The sequence below is a fragment of the Pezoporus flaviventris genome, unplaced genomic scaffold, assembly GCF_033815535.1.
Source record: "Pezoporus flaviventris isolate CSIRO_AGI_PZ_B2104156 unplaced genomic scaffold, CSIRO_AGI_Pfla_v1 ptg000047l, whole genome shotgun sequence".
Classification (NCBI taxonomy): domain Eukaryota; kingdom Metazoa; phylum Chordata; class Aves; order Psittaciformes; family Psittacidae; genus Pezoporus; species Pezoporus flaviventris.
The window spans coordinates 7,847,307-7,871,392 of NW_026892595.1; the positions used below are offsets into that span (position 1 = coordinate 7,847,307).

The 24,086-nt window shown below is 39.9% G+C and overlaps 1 protein-coding gene across 1 annotated transcript; it reads right to left on the bottom strand.

The window, feature by feature from the left end:
* Positions 1-9,844: 9,844 nt before the first annotated feature.
* On the bottom strand, positions 9,845-23,711 carry MTPAP (mitochondrial poly(A) polymerase). Its single transcript, XM_061468165.1, is given in 10 exon segments — positions 9,845-10,405; positions 10,408-10,720; positions 12,084-12,157; positions 12,257-12,349; positions 13,566-13,792; positions 15,697-15,908; positions 19,672-19,896; positions 20,235-20,468; positions 21,010-21,182; positions 23,525-23,711. Coding segments are annotated over 10 exon segments (1,794 nt in total). The 5' UTR covers positions 23,697-23,711; the 3' UTR covers positions 9,845-10,334.
* Positions 23,712-24,086: the final 375 nt, after the last annotated feature.

Consider the following 24,086-nt stretch of genomic DNA (forward strand, 5'->3'; position numbering starts at 1 on the left):
CATTATTTGAACATTTGAAATAATCAGCTATCCTTTTATTACAGCATTGACTGAGCTATTTGTTGGATCAACTGGATCAAGTTTCCAGACAACTTCCCATTCTTCCAGATATACACTGGCTCATTTACAGAAACAAAGACTGGACTGGAACGGATGACTGGCTCACCAGACCTACTGGCCATTCATCTCAGTGTGATGCTTCCACAGAAGACACGCTCAATTCTTCTTCCCAACATAAGCTGCTGTGTAATTGATTTTTCAGTGATTTTTCAAAGATGCCGAAAGGATTTGGGATTCAACACTGAAGCCCTTTGAAAATTCAAGTTTTGTTTACATCAGATGCTTCTCTGTGTCAGAACATGGTGTTCTGCTCTGTTTGCATGCATTTCACGTAACAGTGCAGTAGCAGAAACCAAAGTCCCTTCCATTATTATTATTCATTATGCCTTTATTCATAATCAGGAACAATCAAGATCCTCAGCTCGTGTCTTCTGTTGAAAACCATTAAGCTACAGATATTTACACAAACACTGGCTAGGGCTTTAGCCTTAGTAGACGAAAAATCTGACCTTTGGCCAGGTAGGCAGAATTTTCCCCGTTGGGATTTTTTTGTTTTTTTAATTAAGCACCACCAGCAATAAAAAAAAAAAAAAAAAAATCAATAAAATTCTCATGATGAGGCTGAAATAAACATACCAGAGTTACCACCCACTTCCCTTCTGAACTGTACTGTAACTTAAAATCTTTGGTTGCACATGTTGTTACTTCAGATTTATTATCAGCTAACTTGGTAACTTTCCTGAATGAGACAGATTTTCGTAAAGTAATTAACTGAACCCTGGAGAAAAGAATTGCTATAAATGGTTAGGACTGATAGAGGGAGGAGAACAGTCTCATAAGAGTCCACAATGTGCTAATAAACATGCCAAGAAAAAGTATGATCATTAGACAACATTGTGTCCAGCCATCAGGATTTACCTCCTTCTTTCCAGAGGAAATTAAAAAAAAAGGATACATGATCTGACCTTGGAACACTGCCTCCAGCTGCCTCAAAAATCTTGTCAGCTTTCAAGATATGGGACAAATTTTATTCTTGAACGTGTGTGGTGTGGAAGCTAAAAAAAGTACAGTTTGGGCTGTAATGTTTGCTGTAACATTATGCTGTAAGGCATCACACTTTTCTCCCACTGGTACAGAAGAAACTGACATCAGTATCAAGGAAGTGCATCATTTGGGAAAGAGTTATTCTCGCCAAAATAGGAAAGCACAATGTGTGCCTCTGCTTCTCCCAGCTATAGAGCAGTATTAGCTGTAGTGTTACTGTTTATGTATATAATGGTAATGGAGGACGAGAGGGACAAACCTGGAAACTAGAGCCTGAGGTGCTCACATGGGCACATGCAGAGCCACACCGTGCTCTGAAGAGCACATGGTATCTTCCAAAGCTACCAAACAAAAGCAGTCCCCAGTCCCCCCCTTGGAGCACTCACGTAAGGAAAGAAATAAACTTCATCTTCAATAAGCAGAGGTTTTCCTGGAAAAAACACATAAGGAGAGAGCTGGTAGACTCTCAGAAGAAGACATGTCATCATGATGTGCACTGGGGTGTCCAAAAATATGTTGTAATGCATTAGACAAAATTGTGTTCCCAACAACTTCATCTTATGCCAATCTCAAAGCCCATGTTGACTGAATAGGCAAAACCCAGACTGACTGGTGAACAAGTTTCTAAAGCCCTATTACAGACATTAAAAGACAGGGCTGCAAGAATAGTCCTGAGCTAACCAAGTTACCTGCTGATTTCCCCTAACTCTTAAGTACACTAAATACCTACATGAACATAAATTGCTGTCAGGAACTCATGCTAGCAGATCATGACTGAGTATTTCTAAGGGACTCCTCCTTGACAAAGACCCAGCCTTTATTCACAGAGCTTGACTAAAGAGTAAATGAGTTGTTTAATCTGAAAAATTAAACCTCATATTCAGACAGTGTCCAGCTATGACAGCTAGACAGCAAGTATTTGACAGCAAGCTTGTTCATAGCCTACCTCTGCCAGCAGAACAATTTAAGCAGTATCAGGATAGGGTTTTTCCTGTCATGCTTTCCATTCCCAGACTTCTTTGTAAAGTCTGCAAACAGAGATGCCAACATACCCCATTCTGACCTACATAGCAAACAATCAGACTCGGGTTCCTGCTGTGTTATCACCGAAATGGATCATTGTCGTGCCTCCTTAATGGCTTGGCAAGACAGCTTTCTGCTGGGAAGCATCAGTTGAATCCTGCACCTACTGTTCTCATGACACCAACTGCATATTTTGTGTTTAGTGCAGAAAAGAAAAACACCAGCAGAAAAAGGCTCAGCTTTAAATTTTGTTCTTTGCCAGGACAAACATGGGAGCAAGTGAAGCACAGCTCTGAGAGCTCTAGCTTATCAAACTCGGGGAAGGGGGGGGGGAGATAATTATTTCATCAGCCTTTTTTGAAAAAAGAAATAAAGATGCTAAACAAAAACCCGCTCCCCCCTCCCAACAACATAAATTGCACAAATCTGAGTAATAGAAATGACCATTCTTATAACATCACTGTCCACTCTTCTCGTGTCAGAGAAGAATTTTAGAGTTGTGTCCTGCTGTTATTGCAGGAGAATAAAAACTTGACAGGAATGGGACATGTGGGTGAAAAACAGCTCTTTGACTTCTCAGACTTCAGAAGTCCCTGGGTCAGCTTGGTAACAAAAGGTCCCCCCTGAAACAGAAAGATTAACTCCAGGGAGAGGCATACCTACTGAGAGCGAGCAGCTGGCAGTAGTTAATATTTATAGTCCTCTGCTGCAATGGTGGGAGGGGTCTAAAAAAGTGGAGGAGATTTGGGCTAGGTGTCTTTGAATCAAACCTGCATTAACCTATGTGATCTGAAGCTTCTCTCTTACCAGCATTTGGAGCATAAAATCCTATCACTTATGCCTAACTGCCACATACCTGTAACCCTATACGTGTGGGATAAAATTAAATCAAGACAAACTGAGATGCCCATATTCCCCCTTTATAATTTATAAGGATAAAGGCAAGTTTTTGGCAAGGCAGGGTTCAGAAACTTTAGATATCCTGCTAGAAAATATTTCTTCTCTCCCCATAAAGAGATAGCTTTCAGAGTTTGTCAGACATCCAGAATATTATTTCTGCTCTCTTCATTAGCATCCATGTTTTGTAAGTGAGAGAGACATACTCTTCCGAGACTACCACTGACTTAAACAAATTATTAATCATAAAGGGATGCTGGAATGCAAGAAATGCTACTTCTCCAGCCATGACTCAACAGCATTTGGTCTGACCTTTGTTTGTTTGGAAAATCCCCAAAGTCACAAGCCTCTGTTGGGTGAATTGAAGCTGGCTGACATCAGGTTGGCTTTCTCAGGGTTTGGTTTTCCTTCCTTTTTTTTGGTGATCTCTTTGGACATAGTTCCCTGGACACTGAGAATTCAGAGATCAACAATTCAAAACCATTGCTCTACAAAATCCATCCCCATTTCATTATGCTACAAACCTCTGCCCAGGGAAAATGACAGGTACTCTATTCTTTATCTCGTCAATGACTTCAACAGCACAATGGAACAGTGACTTACTAAACAAATACAGAAGAGGTTTTTTACTTCATTTATCTCCTAGAAGAAATACAAAATTAATCGCTGCAAAAGGTTTCAAAGATTGAAAAAACTGTCTACAGTAAAAAGGGGAACAGAAATCATACAGCCTAAGTGGGAGCAGTGTGAAAGTCTGTTGCTATCTGTAAGCATTTGCATTTTTAGGATAACTGAAAATGATAATATTCCACATTCCTCAGCCAACTGCAATGCAAACCCTCTTAAACATGGATTTTAGTGCAGAACTGTAATAGCAGAGATCTTTAGTGTCTCATCAAAACAGATCATGGGCATTTCAAATGAGACATTACTTTGCAAGTTCAGATATCAAGGCATTATAGCAAACCCTCGTTTGATAGGTGTCCAAAGATAATTTTCAAAAGGAAGAAGTATGAACCACCTAAAGATCCACAGAGCAATTCTCTATATTATATTTTTGGAGTCACAAAATCCCTGAATCTCATTTCATGACAGAGTCACTAAAGCTTCATATTTATTTACTGCAGTGGCTAAACACTCACCCTCCCATGTACTCGATATTGTGATTTCCATTGAGTATGCTCTTCCAAATCCCATCATTTTACAGAATAGTGCACCATTGGGAGGACTACAGAAAATGAGGGGAGGAAAACCATTTCAAAGAGAGACAGTGCAGTGTTCCTTGTTATTGCTGCATTGTTAGATGTATTACTTTCCACTGTATCATTATTTTTTATAAGTAATGTACTAGTAATTACTATTTATCGAATTACTTTAAATATGAAGCTTTTGTGTATGCTTCTAGTACTTTCTTCTCATCTTGAGAAGCTCTAGCAATAGCTCCTAGAGAAGGATTTTAGAAAACCAAACTTCAGATGTAAATACTCAAGAAGAATTTAACTAATCCTGTTTTTCAACCTAACAATCCAACTTCTAACATATGTACCTTTTCTCTGCAGGAAAGCAGATTTTTTGCTGTGTCCAACACGAGAAAAAGCAATACAGAATTATGGGAATTGTTCCATCCTGTGGAATCAGCAACTCAAATAGGAGGCTGTAACTTTGTAATTCATGGGGCTCTTACCTCCCCCGTCAGGCTATGAGGATAATACCTAGAAGACATATCCTGGGAGTTGTTCCATACAAGATTCCTTTACAGGTCTGCAATGTTTACACTGACTACAAATCTGTATGCACAAGAGAGCTCAGCATGGGAACAAAACCCTATCTATCTCTGAAGTCTCTCTGTGAAACAAATTGAACATAGTTTTCACCATAACAACAGGAGAAACAAATTATTTTGAAGGGTAAAGCATCTCAAAAAAATTTCAGGGAACTGCTACTTTCTAGTGCTACAGACTGTGTTAAAGATGTCTCTGATGAACAGACTTCCTAAAGATACATGCTCAGTATAGGTGAGGCCCATCAAGCTGAGCTAATTGATCCCTCTACAAGCCATGGAAAAGGCAGTATGGAGACTCAATCTACACAAGAAATGAAGCAGTTGAAAAAAGTTACATTGCAGTGCGAGAGCCACATTTTTAAAACTACCCATTTCTTGAATGCAGCTGCATTCACTGTTGCTCCACAAAATACTATGGGCTGAATTTTACAGAGCAGATGAGGGATGGTTAAAAGACAATGGGGAGGGGGAAAACCTTTTGCATGAAGGTCGTGCAAAAGAAAGCAAAACAACCCTTTACTTAAAGAAAGTAATAGAAACAGGTCTGCAAAAGCAGTAAATCAAGACTTTCAACTAAGAGGATTTATGGAGAAAGAGATTTTATCTCCAGGCACAGGTTGGCCTTGTATAAATCCTAACCCTTGTTTTAAACAAACTGACCCCAAATTATCTGTGACATGTAAAAGAATTTTCTACTAGAATAGAACCTTGGTGGTAATTTTCCAAAAAGCAAGACAAAGCATGCATTTGGAATAGAGAACTTTCCAGTGCACAGGATGATTTCACTTTGAAAAACTTCCTAATTGTTGTTTCGTTAGATCTCCAAAGCAGCCAAGGCTGGAAATCCTAAACTTGCTTCAGCTGAACTTGGCATGGACCTTTAACTAGTTTGCTGGCAAAATTATTTAAATAAAGGTTTTGTCTAACTTTCTTTTTTTCCAAAGGTACAAATACAAAAAGCAGCCCACATCCCCACAGAGTATAAATGAAATTGAACTTTGAAATAAATCTGCAAGAACAAAGACATGCTGTTGGAAGAACATGTTTCCTTGATGACCACAGACCCAGCACAAGGATGGAGTACAACTACATTGCAGCTGAGAGCCCAACTGCTCTGGACCCAGAAGTAACACAGTACTAGCAACGTGCCAGATCCAAGCTGACACGCTCTGCTAGGTAGCAGAGTCCTGTTCCACACTAGTGCCCTTGGGGTGCAGTGCTGTGTCTCCAGGACCTTGTTGCTTCCACACCTGCACAGGTATCTCTGCATTGTGCTGTGTGCTTCAGCAGAGGATAGCGCAGACGTTTCCACTGTACTCCCCTGCAGTGCCACAAATACATTTCCTGCTGCTTTTCTGCAGTGCCAATCTGGAACTCGCAACCTCGTATTTTCCTTCAGATCCTTTTAGAAATTTTTAGGCCAGATCTGAATGTCATGGGGAATTTGTCAGCTGGGTAAGGGCAGTGGCCATATCAAAGTTTTCAGTTAGGACCAATATGAGAGAACAGTTATAACTCACGGTTAAGTGAGGCAACAGTGGACATTGGTTGAGAGCAAAAGATACAGGTTGATAGAAACAAAAGGTACCTCAAGAACAGTAGAAAAGGATGAACAGGTACCCACCTCAGAGTAATAGACATGAATGTATGGCAGCCTGGAACAAACAGGAGGAACTAGAGCTCTTTCATGCTGTTACCGCAGCACTGTTGGAACAACAGATGTGGTGGGATAGCTCACGTATGGTGGGAGCACTGTGATGGATAGATATAGGCTCCATAGGAGAGACAGGGAAGGAAGACAGGAAGACTTGGGGGTCTCTTCACATTAAGAAGCAGCTTGAACATTTGTGATGGATGGCAGTCTGACTGAGAGTGTGGGTTAGGATCAGAAAAGAAGCCACCAAGAGTGACAAGTATGTGGCAGTGTATAACAGAGCAGCCCATTGGGGTGGTGAGGGCAGCCAAGCACTGGAACAGGTTACCCAAAGAGGCTGTGCAGTCTCTATACGTGGAGATTTTCAAGCATTGAATAGAGAAAGCCCTGAAGAATCTGGTCTAGTCTCGCAGCTGATTCTCTAGAGATCTCTGGACTAAGTCCAAAGGTCTTTTTGAACCTGAATTATCCAAAGTCTAAAGGACAGAATCTCATGCAGGATCCGTAGATTTGAAATTGAGGCAGAAGAATAGAGCATCTGCTACCAACCAAGAAGTCTGCTTTATGACTGTGTCTTATCCATGAGCATCACACACAGATGCTAACCCAACAGCCAAGTGTAGACAAAGGCTGCAGATTCCCAGGAAGCTAGAGCAGAAAGATGGAGCACTGGCAGTTGCAGCAGAATTCATTCCTGCAACTCTTATGAGTATCATGCATGTGGGACAAAAAAAAACAACAAAAAAAACAACAACAAAAAAAAAACAAAACAAAAAAAACCATCACTGGCAACAAATGTTAACTTGAAGTCATGGTCCCAAAGAGCATTTTCTCAGGGCAAGGAACTTCTAAATGTTTTCACTTTCCCTAACCACTTAAGCGCCAGGGAATGTGAGACTGCACTAAAAAACATTCCCAGCAAGGGGAAGGGGCAGAGAGACAAAAATGTGTGATTCACTGATGTTACTTACATGCAGCCTCCCCAGCAGCCTACCCTGCATTTGGGAAGCAACTAAAACTTACTGACTCTTGCTGAGACATTTTTAAGGTTTTGGACCATGTGAATGAGTTCTTAAGTCCAAACCGCAAGACCACAGGCCTTTCTTGACAAATACCCAAACCTTGTTTTTACTGACAGACCCATATTGATTGTTTCTAGCCATCCTCAGTATAATAAGGCTGCTGCCCTCAGGATATTATAATCACACCATCTCTTTTGATTTGCTGAATACACCCCCGCAAATCTTGGTCCTCCTCAGGCCAGTTCTCTTGCCATAAATGGCTTCAGTTCCACCAGTGTCACACAGCTCTTTTCCCAGACATAGCTCATGTTCTAGGGGAGCTTAGGGTCGGCTCCCCACTCCTGGTAGCAGCCTCCTCTATGAAAACTGCCCACTGGGCTTATTTATACCAATGACACCTCCTCCTCAAAGTCTCTAGGCTTCACTAAGCAGCTAGTCTCCAGCTCCCTGGACCTGCAGACATCTGAACCATTCACCCATGCATTTCCATTGCTACAACACTGCTTTTGGCTTTTTTCATTTTCCTTTTCAGAAATTGGCCTGCGGCCTTAACAAGGGTTCAGAACTATTCCCAAAAGGGACAGTCAGTCTAAACAGAAAAGTGATGCTGAAAGGCGATGCACACAGAGTAACCATGTTCTGCCCTGCCTTTCAAGGAATACTAAGCAGCTTTAACACCTATACATATTTACAAGTGAAGCAAGTGCTTCACTGCGGCTCAGCTGTGTAACCAAAATACAAAGTTTACTGGTATTTGACTACAAGCATCTTGTGTCTAGTTGTCAAATTTCTTACAAAAATCTCAATTAGGGTGAACCACCATGAATATACTGCAAGTAGATGTACACTGCCACAGCTCTGCTGTATGCTTCTGTCCCCAGTAACTCATTGTCTTATTATTGCACTGTAGTATTATCCATTTTGTTTAGTTGGAAAAAAGAAAACTCACCAGTATTCGAGTACTGCCCTAGCCTTTGAAAAACTTCAAAAAGCTTCAGAGCCCTTTGCCCTGGGAGACAGCAAAAATGTCTATCTCTAGGTTCTGTAAAGATTAAGGTAGCAACAGGCTCTTTACAGCATGTGGCAAGCTTCCCATTAAAAGCTTTGGGTTAGCACCAGTAACAAGTTATCACACCAGCCACCAAAAAGAAGTTCACACACTAGCACCAGGATTTAGGTAGAAAACTAAGCCTGAAATTCAAAGCTCAATCTTGAAGATATTAATACAAGAATTAATTCCTGTGACCAAGATAATGACCAAGTCACTCATCATTCAAGAAAACACTTCTGAATCAGAAATGAACACATGAATATTAGTTTAAACTCCAAACAAACTAGTATGAAATTGATCTCCAAGCCTAACACTTTAGTCTGCCAACTGCTGGGAAGTACTTTTCCTTGCCCAGTTTTTACAAGTACTTTTCCAGTACGCGTTACTGCCCACAGTATTTCCAACAAATAACACCTCAGGGAAAAGAGAAAACACGCTTCTAAACTCTCCAGACTACACCATTAGAAAGAAAGTCTACACAGTATCATATACTACTGCAACATAAAAGAATCTGAACACACTGAAAATGAAAGTGCTCATAAACATCCATGTTGCATCTGTATGATAATCTGCAAGTTACAGCTATTTCTTGTACAGAATTTCTGTTAAGAATAAAGACAATCATCTGTAGAGTTATCATTATTGCCATTTAGTTTCAATGCATGAGTGGCTCTCAAACTGGACAGGTAGAATACTCACAAATGTACCTGGAAAATCTATGTGACATTTGCTTACCATCACATCTGCTCTCCACTTACCTGACTTTCTTCCCTTCCCTCTCCCCCTTCCTCCTAAAACACTTCTGTGGCAGATGGACAGAGAACTCAATGCTTTAAGTCAATGAGAAGGACTGACTCCCACTGGACCAACTGATCTAGAGGGCAGACAACTGTCATTTAGCTGAGTATCTGAAAAATACAGCAAGCCTGGGAACAGGACTCCAGCATGATACCTGATTCCCTATAAATCTCTGCAGGGAATAAATCCTTCTGCAAAGTATAGTGAGAGGAAGATTTTGGTGTTGGCTAATAGGCAGCAACTTTTGAGGACAGTGATGAGGCAAGAAGGACATGCAAAAGCCCCTGCCTGAACCTGAAAGATAGGTTTAAAGTGAAGCTGAAGGCAAGATGAGAAACATGAGTGTATATACAAGTGTGGGTGGGAACCAGTCCTGTGGTATAGACAACAAAAGAGCTGACTGAAGAAATTTGAAATCCAGTGGTAAATACAAGAACAAAACCACTTTTCTACCACAGAACAGTTGCACTACCCTTGAAGAGCAATGTTTTAAGAAACAGCTAACCCTACTATCTAATTCCATTCTCTTTATTTTGTTCTGGCACTATCTACATGAATGGAAAACAACTGCAAAAACAGATACATGTGCTTCGGGTTTACTGATTTCCAAAACATGACTGGATTGGAAGCAATGGTTTTAGCACATTAATCTTTCACACTGAGGTTTTAATGAAAGGTGGTTGTTTCTTGAGCTTTTATTTAGCAAATCATTTGTATGTTAGCCAACAGAATTCCCAAAGGCTTCTTCCCATGCTGTTCCTCTCAGTCTTTTTTTAAACAGGGCCCAACTGAAGACTACTTCCAAAATGTATCTGTAAAACTTTCATTTGAATGCTCTTCATTCATAAAACAGATGGAAAAGTGAACAGCAAGGAGAAAAATGTACAGAAAGCAAGCAGACCTGTACAAAAAGCATCACAATGGAAAACAGAGGTAATTTTACTCTCCATTTCACCATAATAGAAATATTAAAAGTAATGTTCTTCAGACTGTGTGTCACCTTCAATTCCTAAAACAGAATATTAGCTGCTGTGTTTCTGTGCTGAAAGTCACTTTCCCACTGCTTTTTGTAGATTGTTTGGATTATTTAACCTTAAAGAGTCCAAGAGGCTTCTGATTGTTTCACTTCCTATTCCTTTCATCCTATCCTTCGTCTTGTTGGAATTACTTTTTCCAAAGGGTATCAGTAGGGCTGCCAGTCCCCAAGGCTCTTTATTGATCAGTTGCTGAGCTTTCTCTTCCTTCCGTAAAATCCAGGCACTTTCTCTGGCCATAGCTATAAATTTCTCCAGCTGTGGCTGATTAACATTCTTGCTAATATTAAGGTCTTGTTCAAAGGGATTCCAGATATAAAGAGGAGATGATTCAGGTTTATTTACTTCCTTTCCCTGCAGACAGTGTAAAGAAAAAGCCAAAGTTGCTGAGCAAAAAACAAATCACTTATTACGTTAGCATTACAAGTATTTTGACCTAGTAGAGAACTTTTTGCAAAAAAATCCCAGTTATTAATCAAGTTAAATTTCCTGTCAACCTGACTGTATGACTCCTGTTCTCCGAATCCTCTTAGTGGTGGTTTTCCTTGCCGCATTCAGCTTAGATTTCCTTCAAGGTAAAGAACACACAACTACAGCTTAGCCTTTTTGGCTGTTCTCCTGTTTGCTTTTCCACAAAGCTCAGACCTCACTCACTGCAGTTTCCTACTCCTAGCTCCATTTGTGTATGAGCAGCATGAGTGTGTCATATTAACCTGCATAGCCCAGTGTAGTAAACTACTACAAGCACTTAAACTGTTCAAACCACTCCTCTTTCAGTACTCATTAGGAGCTAGTATAACAAAACAGGATTCTTACTTTGGCTGAAATTCCTCCCCATTTAGTTTGTCTTTTAAGTACAGAGGTATTCAGGTCATGAGCACTTTTGGGCAAGTCGCTGACAACTATGTAGTTTGCTATTTAAACACACTTCCATCTCAGTGCTTATCAGTACTCCGTATTACGGAATCTCTTCAGACCTTCCACCACAAGCTGTAGCAGGAATCTATGAGCTACTGCTAGTCCAGGAAGTGACCACGTACATGCTAGATACACTAGCCTAGGGCCAAGAGGACTGACTAGTTAAACAGAAAAACATCAGCAGCACAGACATTTGCCCTGAGAAGCTCAGGCTTCAACATGTATATATTTTTTGCTTGCCTTTTTTTAAGGCTTAATGGCAAAAAAAAGTTCCCCAGCTTAATAAATCAGTTTCTAAGATCAAGCACCAGCAGCAAAAAGATCTCTTAATGCCAGTAATCCATAGTGCCCATTTAGGAAACAGAACACAAATGACCACACAGCAACACAAAACTGAAACTCTTGTAACACCAGCAGGAACAGGTGGAAGGAAGTTAAGGCAGCTAGTTATATATGCAGCAAAATAGCTTCTATTTTTAAAACTGCCAATTTTATTACAGGGTTTTCATGAAAAACCATACAGGCTTTTTCATGAAAAACCAAACATCAGAGTTTGTGCTTTCCAACATACCCAAGTAATGAGACTGCAAATGTCCTTAACGGTGCTATAAGTGATAAGGCTTTGAGAGGAAAACCTTCCTCCTTCACATGAAGGACTCTGGTTTTGGATACAACCAATGTAAATGGACTTTGTACATGCAATTAAAAATGACAGAAACTCCTGCTTAGCATATGTAGTTTGTCAAATGGCAAGCAAAGAAATTCAGATGATACTGATGAGAAATTAAAATTCATTCACCTTTCGAAGATTTATGGAATTCCTTCTGAAATCAAAGTTTCCATAATATTCAAAAAAGTCACCCAACAATACATCTAAGGGAAAGAAAAACAACAGCCATCAGTAACATGAAAAGTTTATTTTCAACATACTCATAAAAAACAATTTTAAAATGTTGATGACAATTTACCTACCAAGTGTTTCTGTATTATTTGTACATTTAATCTTGCTTAAGTCACTAACAAATGAGCAATCATATCCTCCAATTACAAGCTTGTCTTTTTGATCTGAAACAAAAATCATGGGCATAATTGTAAGTGATAAATAATAAAATGCCATTGTGTTTAATAAAATTCAGGTAACAGACATGACTGAATTTGATGAATGCTATTGTATTAAATACATCAAATTAGGAGTTCACGAGTGAACTTTCAGGTTAAAATTCCATCTAAGTGGTTAAAGATTTAAAAGAAAAAAGTACATGGACAGGCAAAAGAAAAGAAGCATGAGTAAATGCCATATTTTTAAAAGCCTACAGGAATGAGGTATAGGATATCTTTGTATCTCTTAAGTTACTTAACAAGCCTGATATCTCTGCATACAGAGCTTTAACACGCACTAAACAGCACAAATCTCTGAGGCTAATAACTGTAAAGGTTTAAAAAAAATCAGTCCCAAAGTGTCCATTGTCTTTTTTTTGAAAAATTTAAAAGATTTAGGAATATTCTTGTAAAATTTCAGGGCAAGTGCTTTGGCTTATGTATTAAAAAGAAAAAAAAAAAATCTATAGAATTCTAATGGAATGTTTAAACTGATTTTAAAGCAACTGGACACAGACCTTTTTCTCCACTCAGAGCACTCAAAGCTTCCAGAGAAGCATGTCAACAACCAGAAGGCATGAGTGAGGAATCAAGAACTTGAAATATCATTTTCTATGCTTTTCTAAGATTTACTGAACATAATATGCCCTGAAAGCTATGTATGAAATAGCTGGAACAGCTTGTTTGGGAAGATAAAAAAAATTATTTGCAGACAACCTAGACAGTCTCAAGGATATTCTAAATTGTGAGGAAAAAATATAGACTTTCTTTTAAACATTTGGCATCTATAAAACAATATACATCAGTCTGCACAAAATTCTTAACAACTGCAGAGACATCTGAGACACTACAAGTCTTATAAAACAAGCAAAATAGAAAATAAAAAAAGAGCTAGCATGGAAGCACTGAGCAAATAAATGAGCTCTTAATTATCTGAGGCACAGAACAAGCCTAACCCCTCTAAACAGAATTTAGTAGTGTATTGAAAATGGATTTTTTGCCTTTAAAATGTATTATTTTCACAAAAAAATACATCTAAAACTTGTATATTCTCTTAAACATAAGGCACACATAGTATGCATTAGTATTTGAGGACATAAAGAAATTGCTTGAGTTTATTCATCACTTTAGAGAAAATAAACGTGAAAGTCACTGCAATAAACACATAAACAGCTGTCCTTACCTGCCAGTTCTTTAAGTTGATCTAGTGTTGGAATGATAGGTGGTGATCTCCTTTGCAGAAAAAACATGACCATCATGGTCAGAGAGAAGTTTGTAATCCAGGTGCCAGGAATACTATTTGTAAGTCCATGAACACGAGCCCAACATCGTACACTGAACACTAGTGCTCTTACACGGGAATCCAGACAGCCATAGATGTACAAGAGTTCTGAACTTTTTATAGCGATGCTGAAGAAGGAATGAAGAGTAAGAGACATGTAAATAAGGAGAGAACTGTGAAGTACCAAATGCAGTATTCATTGTTCAGCCCTACAGCATCAGTAGGGTTTCCATAAGAAAACACATTTAACTTTTATGCATTTAAAAAATAGAGGAGAATGCCTGAAATTGTCCAGGATGAAATATTGGGTAATTTTCCATAGTAGTAAGTATACAGTTGTATACTTGTTGTATATCGTAAATAACAATACTGCATTTGCACTGTTTCCTTGTTCCACATCACAATGTGAGTTAAACAAATAAACAAAAACCAAACCAAACAAGAAAAAAGAAAGAAAGAAACAAGAAAGTTCCATCAAGTACTCAGGAATGAAACTATACATAATGAAGGCAAAAACCACAATTTAGCCACAATTGCCTTTGAGGTACATTAGACGCTACCTCTACCCTAACAATGTATTGAAAAATACGTGAAGTGCAGAGATACAATGAAATCTGCAAAACAAGCCAATTTTCAAATTACTCATATTTGGTCCTGCTAGAAAGCCCTATGAATCTGGAAGAATAAAGGTCTTCAGATGGATCAGATTTTTATTTGCTTCATCATATGGTCATATAGACATTCATGTGGTGTAGAAACGGGAGGGCAAGAAAAAGTAGAAGAAAAATGGAAGCACAAGTGAGAGCAAAACTTATTTTGAGTTCAGTTTAAAGTACTTGTTGAACTACAGCTGCAGGAGTTTTTACTCCTAATCTTGCACTGAATTATTCTAAAAATCCACCATGGCATTTTGGGGAAATTTACCATGTCAAAGTTTTACAGCACCTGAACTTCTAAAACTTCAACTCTGAAAATGCTTCCTTGTGTCCAGAGGTTTGGTATTACTCCAAATGATAACAGGACAACACATGCGGTCCCAACCAGCCAAACTGTCAGCAGAGAATTACAAGTAAATGCTGACTTTCACTCTGGCTGCCTATACAAAAGTAATTTTATTGCAAGACATTTGTTCAGTACTGCCTTAACAACTCCTGCATATTCTGAAACGGAACTTTGGGTAATTCAGAAAATTCAGGCTAGGATCTGACTGTATCTCATGTAGACAGATCACAAAATCTGCACTAAAATTCTCATGAAATGTATTCTGGAAGATAATCACTCACATTCTACTATTCCCTAACAACAACGAAAAAGTTAGTTACTCATTTTTTATTATGGTACACTTAAACCAGTGTTATGGATGTATTCTGGATTGTGGTGGCTACTTCTTAATAAATAAGTGACAACAAACCAAATAATATGTTTTACTATCAACCAAACGAGGGCAAGCTGTAAGAGGAAAAACAGATGCAAAGAGAGATATTTCTAAGAAGCCTGCTCCCTCTATTGGGCATTGTGGTGAAAGGTCCGAAACGACAGCCACACTTGAGATTCTCCTTTCAGACGTTCAGCAAGTTAATTTAGCATTCAAGATACCTTGCCAGCAAACAGGTGTATGCAGACCCTTAAGAAAAAAAGGACACCAAAATAACTAGAAGCCAAACAACTGAAAACTAACACAACAGAGCTGCTTAATCTGAAAACTAATCAAAAGAAGACAGTGCATATGCCCATATGAATGAAGGGAAGTAATAACTAACAAGTACTGCCTTCTTTCAATTCCTTATTAGTCAACTTTACTGTATAGAGTGGTTTTCAAGTCTTCAGTTTCAGCCAGCAAGTATTTCCTATGCTAGAGAAAGATACCTTAACTACATCAAAACCTAAGCTCTATGAAGTCAAATATATCCTTTTTACTTTCAGAGCCAACATTCACTTCTGTTAACAACACAGAAATGAGCAGACAAAACAATTTTCATTACAGGTTTTCAGAACATTAGTATTCTTTCTAAACTTTTTAAAATTGTCTCACCTGTTGCTCACTGACAGATCACACTGGAATCCTGTCGGTTGATGGGAAAATTTCACCAGTGGGCAGCGAGCATTGAGTATCTTCTGTACACTCACACATCCAGGACCAAAATTATCAAGGCAATCACCAATCACGGAGAGAATTTTCTGGGTTGCTAATCTTTCAGACGGTAATCTTTTCATTTGATACTCCATGTCAAAGGGACCTTTTTTCTAACACAGAATTTTAAAAGTAAAGTGTTAGTCCTGGAACCAGAGACATTTAAGAATACTTGTGATAGACTACAACTGTTTGCAAAAGAGTTTCAATTAAAGATAGATAGACAAGAATTATTCAAGGCAACGTGCAGAACTTTGAAAAAGGTAAAAACACATTGCATTATTTTTTATATTCTTTTTCAGTGATTCAATTTTTCCAGATTAATAGTAATCAATTTGCCCTCATCTGAACAAGTAACTTTACAGTATAATACTACTACATATCACTATTGCCTACAACAAGTAATTCTGGAATTCCTGAGAGCATATGCAATCTGATTGAAAAGAGGAGCATACAGTGAAATTAGAGAGGCAAACAACAACCAGAACACCCTTAATTTCAAACCACCAGTAATTCCATTTCAAATCCTCAAAGAACAATGCATTATTAGTGAATCAAATATCAGTGTAAAGGACAGTATCTTCTTCATTTAAAAAAAATGATTAAAAAAAACCCAAACATACAAATAACTTAATCCTTCAAAATGAAGATAAGCTTCTGTAAGACCTAAACCAATCACTTCACTACACATACAGTTTTTATGACAAACAAAAACACCTGTAAAGATGTATTCTGATAACATCCTGTAGGTCTTTGTATTTTGAACTGTCATATTTGTAGTGTGTATCTCAGTAAAATAACTTCATACCTGTGAAATCTCTCTTCTCTTTATAGTCCCTCTATGTTTGTAAGATGCCTCAGCTAATTTTGCTTGCTAATTCAATAGCTGACACTGATTTATTACCTGCCTTAAGACACATCATGAGTGAAATGTACCCTCTACAAACAGCATTACACAAAGACCTAACTAGTCCTCTGAGACACAGGGGAGGTTACTTTTGTTGTCACCAGGTTAGTGCAAAAGAAACATGGGCTCACAGACAGGAGAAATAATTAAGAAGTTAAGGATCTTGGCACCTTTCCCATAAAGTCAATTTAGGTGCTGAATTTCTGAATTGCTCCAGCAGCCACTGAGGTGGACTGCTCTTGCCAACAGTTCCCCAGACAGCCTATGTGTTTGACCATACCAGGACAGAGGTACCTCATCCATATAGCTGCGTATGCATGCTACAGCAGGGCTGGCTCAAAGTGAAAAAAGCCTGTAATTATTAGCATTGAGGCAGGTAACAAGAAAGGAAAAGACGAGAACTCTGACAACATGTAGGTGTGCTGGTTTTTGGACCTTTTTGTTTGTGACAAAAATCACAACGTACCTTCCAAACAGCAGCTCAATATCTCTCAGAAGCTGAATAAAGACTTCTTTTTTTTTTTTTTTGTAATGATAAAATAGGTACTCTTAATCATTGACAGGACCTTCTCACATAGCTTTGGTGTCAGCTGGGCAGGATGAAGTACTGATACACTTGCCCCAATAGGTTCTCCACCTATTCTTGCCATGTCACCCAGAACAGCAAATGTACATAAACTATTACTTGGGGGTAAATTGATACAGTACCTTAAGCAAGAAGCATAACTGTTTTAACACAGAAATTGTTACTTTAAAAATATCACAGAACTCTTGTTTTGCCATTCACTAATATCCCAAACTGCCCACATGTTCAAAATGCCATACCCACGGTCAAACATTGCATTGATAATCTTGGTAAAGAATGCTCCCACTTTTGCTGCTTTTTAAATTCACGATTAGAAATCAGTTTACCATAAGACTAAAAATAATGTTACTTAATGTAAATAGGCACTGAAATGCCTGGTACCATTGCTGATACCTCCTAAAAGGCCGCAGTAAAGCAAAAATCAGAGGATACCCATTTCGCTGCTGCTCTATCATCTTATAACTAAAGCCACCTCCCCTTGTCTTCACTTGTTCTAAGACTGTCAAGTTACATATACTAGTCACACAATTTGCCAGGGAGAATATTGCTCTCCCTACAAATCACACTGCCAACTATATGAGACTTTTGCCTTCTTCTGAAATATTGTCTGTTGCCCATCACAGGCTATGGGATCAATGTTAGTACCAGGTTTACATGGCAAGGTTTTGGTAGTAGGGTAACTGCTGGGTTGGCTTCTTCAAGAAGCCACCAGAAGCTGCTCCTAGTGTTGGACAGGGATAGTTCTAGCCAGCTCCAGCCGCTGGCCAAAGCTGAGGCCGTCAGTGATGCTCTAATGTTCCTTATTTTACATACTTTCACATTGATGCAGCAGATGTATCCATGTTTTAACACTCTAAAATGTCAACAAAACCAATAAGATCATCATCTTCAGTGCATATAGTCTGTGCCTGCACACAAGACAAAAGCTTTGCTGCACCACACGGAGTATCAGTGTGCCACACAGCCTATTAACCTACCATGTAATCTGAAAGCACACACTCAGCTAGTATCCCTGCTGGCTTCTTGCTGCAGCATCCCCGTAGTAATGAGCCTGTGAACTATCCGCAAGTAATCACAACTGCTAGTAAACTTGTCCATCATCAAGTAACAATAAAGTTCGCAACAGAACTTCTATTTCAACAGGGGATGAATACAAAAGAAAACAGCTAGTTACAAAATATGCTTTGAAAGCATAGGCTGAGAAAGTTGGGGCTCTTCAGCCTGGAGAAGAGAAGGCTGCATGGAGACCTCATAGCAGCCTTCCAGTATCTGAAGGGGGCCTATAGGGATGCTGGAGAGGGACTCCTCATTAGAGACTGTAGTGATAGGACAAGGGGTAACGGGTTAAAACTTAAACAGGGGAAGTTTAGATTGGATATAAGGAAGAAATTCTTTACTGTTAGGATGGTGAGGCACTGGAATGGGTTGCCCAGGGAGGTTGTGAATGCTCCATCCCTGGCGGTGTTCAGTGCCAGGTTGGATGAAGCCTTGGGTGGCATGGTTTAATGTGAGGTGTCCCTGCCCATGGTAGAGGGGTTGGAACTAGATGATCTTAAGGTCCTTTCCAACCCTAACTATTCTATGGTTCTATGAAAATGGTAATTTTATACTCTTAAGATTTTTCCTGCAAAATTTAAGAGGCAACTTTACTGTTTAAATGTAAAGGGTTCCTAGATTTTAACAATTCACACACAATGTGTGTGTGAACTCTTCAGCTGACATTTTGCTTTCACTGTGTCTGATCACTGTAATAGCATTAAATACTATGTATGTTTGAAGGGGTGTTTCTTTAAAAGTAACATATGTAGCAATATACAAGTTGTACAGAAAAGCTGAGTGAATTTTTAATCTTCGAAAGCTTAAGCCTATTGTGATTTTTTTTTTTTAAGAAAAACAAAGCTAGTTTTTCCCCAACTATCTATCATCATACAAATAAAAAGTTTTCAAAATGCCAGAATCACTTAGTTAATTACCCATTCAGCACCCGTGAAAACCCTAAAAATCAAAGCCAAGCTTTAAAAGAGCATGGATGAAGCCCATCACCTTCATCCATGAGGATGAAACCACAACAGTAGAATGGAAGGTCTGACACTGCATTTGTTTCAGATAATGAGGGCCTTTTTCACAGGGAAATACACCCTACCAGTACAGTCTACGTAAACACCAAATCATTTTCTTCCTATTGCAAGGAAGATGTCTTTCATGTCACATCCAGCTTTTGAAAGTCTTCAAATCCAAACATTCAAATAAACTTGTTCACAGTTTATAGTATGAAGTCATGTAAAATCTAACTATAAACAAACTGATTTCTGTGTGTGAAACGGCAAATGAGCTGCTCTGTTGAAGAAATCCAATAGGTTGAAGATGCACAGCATAATCTTACCATTTCTGCAGCATGCTTTTGTGTATCACGGAAGTCCAGAAACATGTCCACATCACATCCCAATTTGCCAAAGGTGTTGACTGAAGAGCCAAATGGCTTTACTGTGCTGTCTGGAAAATACGCACGTGCAAAATCCTGAACCAGGGAACAGACTAGATATCGGAGCTTGATATTTTCATCTGTAAGCTGATACTCATTCAGTAGGATGTACATCTGACTGCTTATCTAGGTGAGAAAATAAATACTTTAAATATAAAATCACCCATCTTCTGTCTACTACCATACATTTACATCTACTTAACATCACTGCAACTGGAAGATTTTTTTTAATCTCAAATGTGCTTATTTCATACAGAAAAAAATATTTTCGCAATTCCTAATTTCATCCACATATTTCAATGAAAGAGAACCACTCACACAAAATCCTAAGAGGGGTTGCTTTTTTTTTTTGTTTTTTTACAAAATAGAAATAAATTGTTTTGTAAGTAGCACATGACTGCTTGCAAATCTGAATTAAGCATGGTTCATTTCTCATTGAAAGAGATCGAGAAACCTCTACTTACACTGTCTGCATGACAAAGCTTCTCAATAAGCTCTTTCACTGGAATGTGAGACTGAGGAGAGAGGTGAAGCGGTGTCTCTTCAGCAGCTTGACTAACTGGGTTTTTCAGCATGAAAGTAAAAAGTCTAGATTTAAATGGAACAACGTGATACTCTGCAGCATTTGGGACTCCAATGGCATCCTGCAACGAGGCTATACTGTTCTTTTCCGAAAATTCTATTAAAGCATGGATACCCTAAAACATGACAAATGGAAACAGACAGGGTTAGATAAATGCATACAAGACCTGAACTGATATTATTTAGATGTTTCTGGGAGTATTGAGACAGTTTTATGACAGTCCTGAAGTTGAATGAGAGGCCTTGTACCTCAACAATTTTTAGGCACTTCTTCACAAGAGGTCAGAAATATTTTAGATATGCTATTCTTGGCAGTAAGCACTAAACATAAAAGTTCTAATATCTATTTATCTTCACAACTGCAACACTTAGGAAGCACATAAAAGAGAGTTATCTCTGTAGTCAGAACAACGCACAGTGCAGTGCTATGTGAAAGTTTCAAAGGTTTAGTGTAAAACAGGTTGCTAACTATGCCTTAAGTGTTGCTTAGCTGATTTATGACTAAAAATCTGTTGCCCAGCAACATTAAGAAACATAAAAAATTAATTTAGTATATTAATTATAGATCATTTTCTTAACTTGCATGTATGAAGCCTTGACTAAATGCTGGCATTTGTTTTTGTCTAAGTCTAAATTTTACTTTACTTTATTACTTACCCGATTTTCAAAAAAGAAATGACTTTTAATGTTTCCATGACTGGATAAATACTGCAATAATTTTTTTTCATTCAGTTTTGGTGGGCACTTAATTAAAACAGTCCGTTCTGCTTGCTCCAATCGTTCTCTTTGGACCTCAGCAAATGTCTTCTTTCTGGTACTGACTTCAGCATCTATGAGAAGAAATGAGCATCAAGAGTCTTGTATATAAAGAGAAAGATTTAAAACTGATTTTAGTACACTTAGTCTCTTTCTCTGGATTGAACAACTGGCCAAAGGTTTGTCCTGGCTCTCTGAGAGGGTCACAGCAAAAGAAAAAGCAACCAAGAATGAGCGAAAAATACAAACATTAGTGTATGTCTGTCACAAATGTATACATTTGTAAGAACAAGGAATAGCAAATACAAGAAGAAAACAATACTGACTTCCCTTAATGCCACAGGAAGCTTGATCATACAAGGAATATTTTCTCTCCTTTGATTTGCTGTTCACCATCAAAAGTTGGCATGCAGAGTCAGACTCTACATACGAGTCTAGAAATACCAGCTAGCATATGAGGCAGAGCTAGACCTTTGGCAAGCTATGCTGGAAAGATAATCTCTCTCGGCTACCACAAAACCAGCACTTTCACCTTCAGAACAATTCAACATTGGCTTATTTCTACAACTCGTCACCTTCTTTTACAGTAAACTCCTACTCAAAGTTTTCATTTAATACTATACTTTCATCTGCTCTACTACAATAAACCCACAGATCAGTCATATCTTGCCACACTACTGGGAATCTACATTGCTGCTGACAGCCCACAGAATTGACATGGAAATGAGACATGCGGAACACAGACACTTTTTTCTTGACTGCATACATGAAAAGGGGACATATCCTGAAATTTGAGATAATAATCACTTGCCTGCATAACTCTCAAACTAATCTACTGACCACAGCACATTACTACAGCCTGTAAAGCTGCTGTGTGTTAAAATTGCCATTTGTAAGTCAGACTGGAGAACAAGCAGTTACTTCCCTGCAGCTACTGTCTGATACAGGAGGACTCAGCAGACCACTCTATTCTATGGTCTTGATTTTGAGGAACCCATGGGATATGTGACCTCACAAAAAACTTAACTATCACCTAATGACATTTGTTGGTATTTATTATTATTAAAAAAAAATAAAAATCAAACTTAAATGGGAGATTTAGGTTAAAGACAAAATTCTTTACTGAGAGTGGTAAGACACTGCCACAGGTTGCCCAGAGAAGTTGTGGCTGCCCCATCCTGGCAGTATTCAAGGCCAGGTTGGACAGGGCTTTGAGCAACGTGGAAGGTGTCCCTGCCCATGGCAGGGGAGTTGGAGCTGGGTGATCTTAAGGTCCTTTCCAACCCTAACCATTCTATGAGTTTATTTTACAAATGTATTGAGCTCTTACATAGTCTTGTAAATACGAACCAACATAGCTGTTTTGATAGCTTAGTTGTATATAGCATTTTTCATTAGAAAACCAAAAAAGCACTTTATGAAGATGCTAAATATCCTATTTTCCTCAGGGGCAAAGCACTATGAAGTGACTCTTATGCAGAAAGGACAAATTACGTGGATGAGTACCACTATCAGGAGATGAACCTGGATCTTCTCACTCCCACACCTCTCTGCATTATGCCAGATTGCCCATGTGATTCCTGCCTGATTTATTGCCTGTACGTGCTTAGTTACTATGGCAGATGATGTCCTCTCACATCTTTTCCTGGCTCCGCTGTCATCTGCACAGTCTAAGCACAGCACAGGTACAGATGATCACATCCAAAAGGTGGTTGTAAGCATTTTAAATGCAAGAGAGATGGTCCATTTCGCTTTCTTCCTCTGTTCCATACAACATTTCCAGTTAGTGCCAAAGTTTTACAGTCATTTTAAACAGGTATACACCAGCACTCCTGCTGCAAGAAACGACACCCTTCTCCACATGGTGCTCGTAGATACTCTAACGCTGCTCTCTGCATGATGATGCTAATGCAAGTATACACATAGTCATGTAGCAAACCAGGTCCAAAAAAACAATATTAACCAAAATTTGGACACACTCCAACAGGTCCACGTGCCTTTTATGTTGGGGGCCCACAGCGGAACGTAGTACTCAGCGTCTCACAAGAGTGAAGTAGACGAGGAAATTCATTCACCTCTAGCGCATTTCTACGTTTAATAAACCAAGTCCCAGTCAACGCTAGCAGGTTCTGGCCCTCCAGGCTGCACCCTGGCGCTACGGCCGGGAAAGCACAGGCCAACACAGCTCCCGCGGGATGCCCCTGTCACTGCAGGGACTCCGGGGCCCTGAGAAAGTACTGAAGCCTGGGACGCCGGCACTACCCAGGCGCCTCTCCCGAGGCCGAACTGCCCGCCGCAGACACGATAGGCAGACAGTCCGCTCCCTGCGCCCTCTCCTGACCTCATCGCCCCCCGGGAGGCACAGCCGTACCGGCGACACCCTGAGGGGAACGTGCTACGGCCCGGCGACCCCTACCTTCACCCGCCTCCTCGGGGCCGGCCGCCTGCGGCGCCTTCTGCACCGCAGCGCCGGAGGAGCCGGGCCGGGCCTGCCCGCATCCCGCACAGCCGCCAGTCGCCGCCGGGCTGGGGAGGCGCAGGTGGCTCAGAAGCACGGACAGCGCCCGCCTGCCCGCGCGGTGCGCCATTATCGGGCCGGCCGCAGCCTCTGCGCAGGCGCTCGCTCTGCCTTGGACGGCGGTCGGTGAGGCTCAACCTTCCTTCGTCTGGAGCGGAGCGGCTCCCGGACTCCCGGGCTGCCCCTGGGCTACCGGCACGACGTTTGTGGCTGTTGTCACCACCAAGGCGTGTAAAAGCAGGCAGCTGCCTGCTTTGGCATGAGGGAGCAAACTAACCGGCCAGCCCAGCCCAGCCCGGGCCCAAGGCGTGTGGGTACGGGCAGCTGCTCTGCCCCACAGAGCGGGGTACGCCTCCTGAGTGCTCATCTGACGGGGCCTGCGGTCGCCCCTCGCAGGACCCCCGCCAGCCAAGGGGGGCATCGAGGTGAACCTGAAGGGGCCGATGGCCGAAGTGATAGG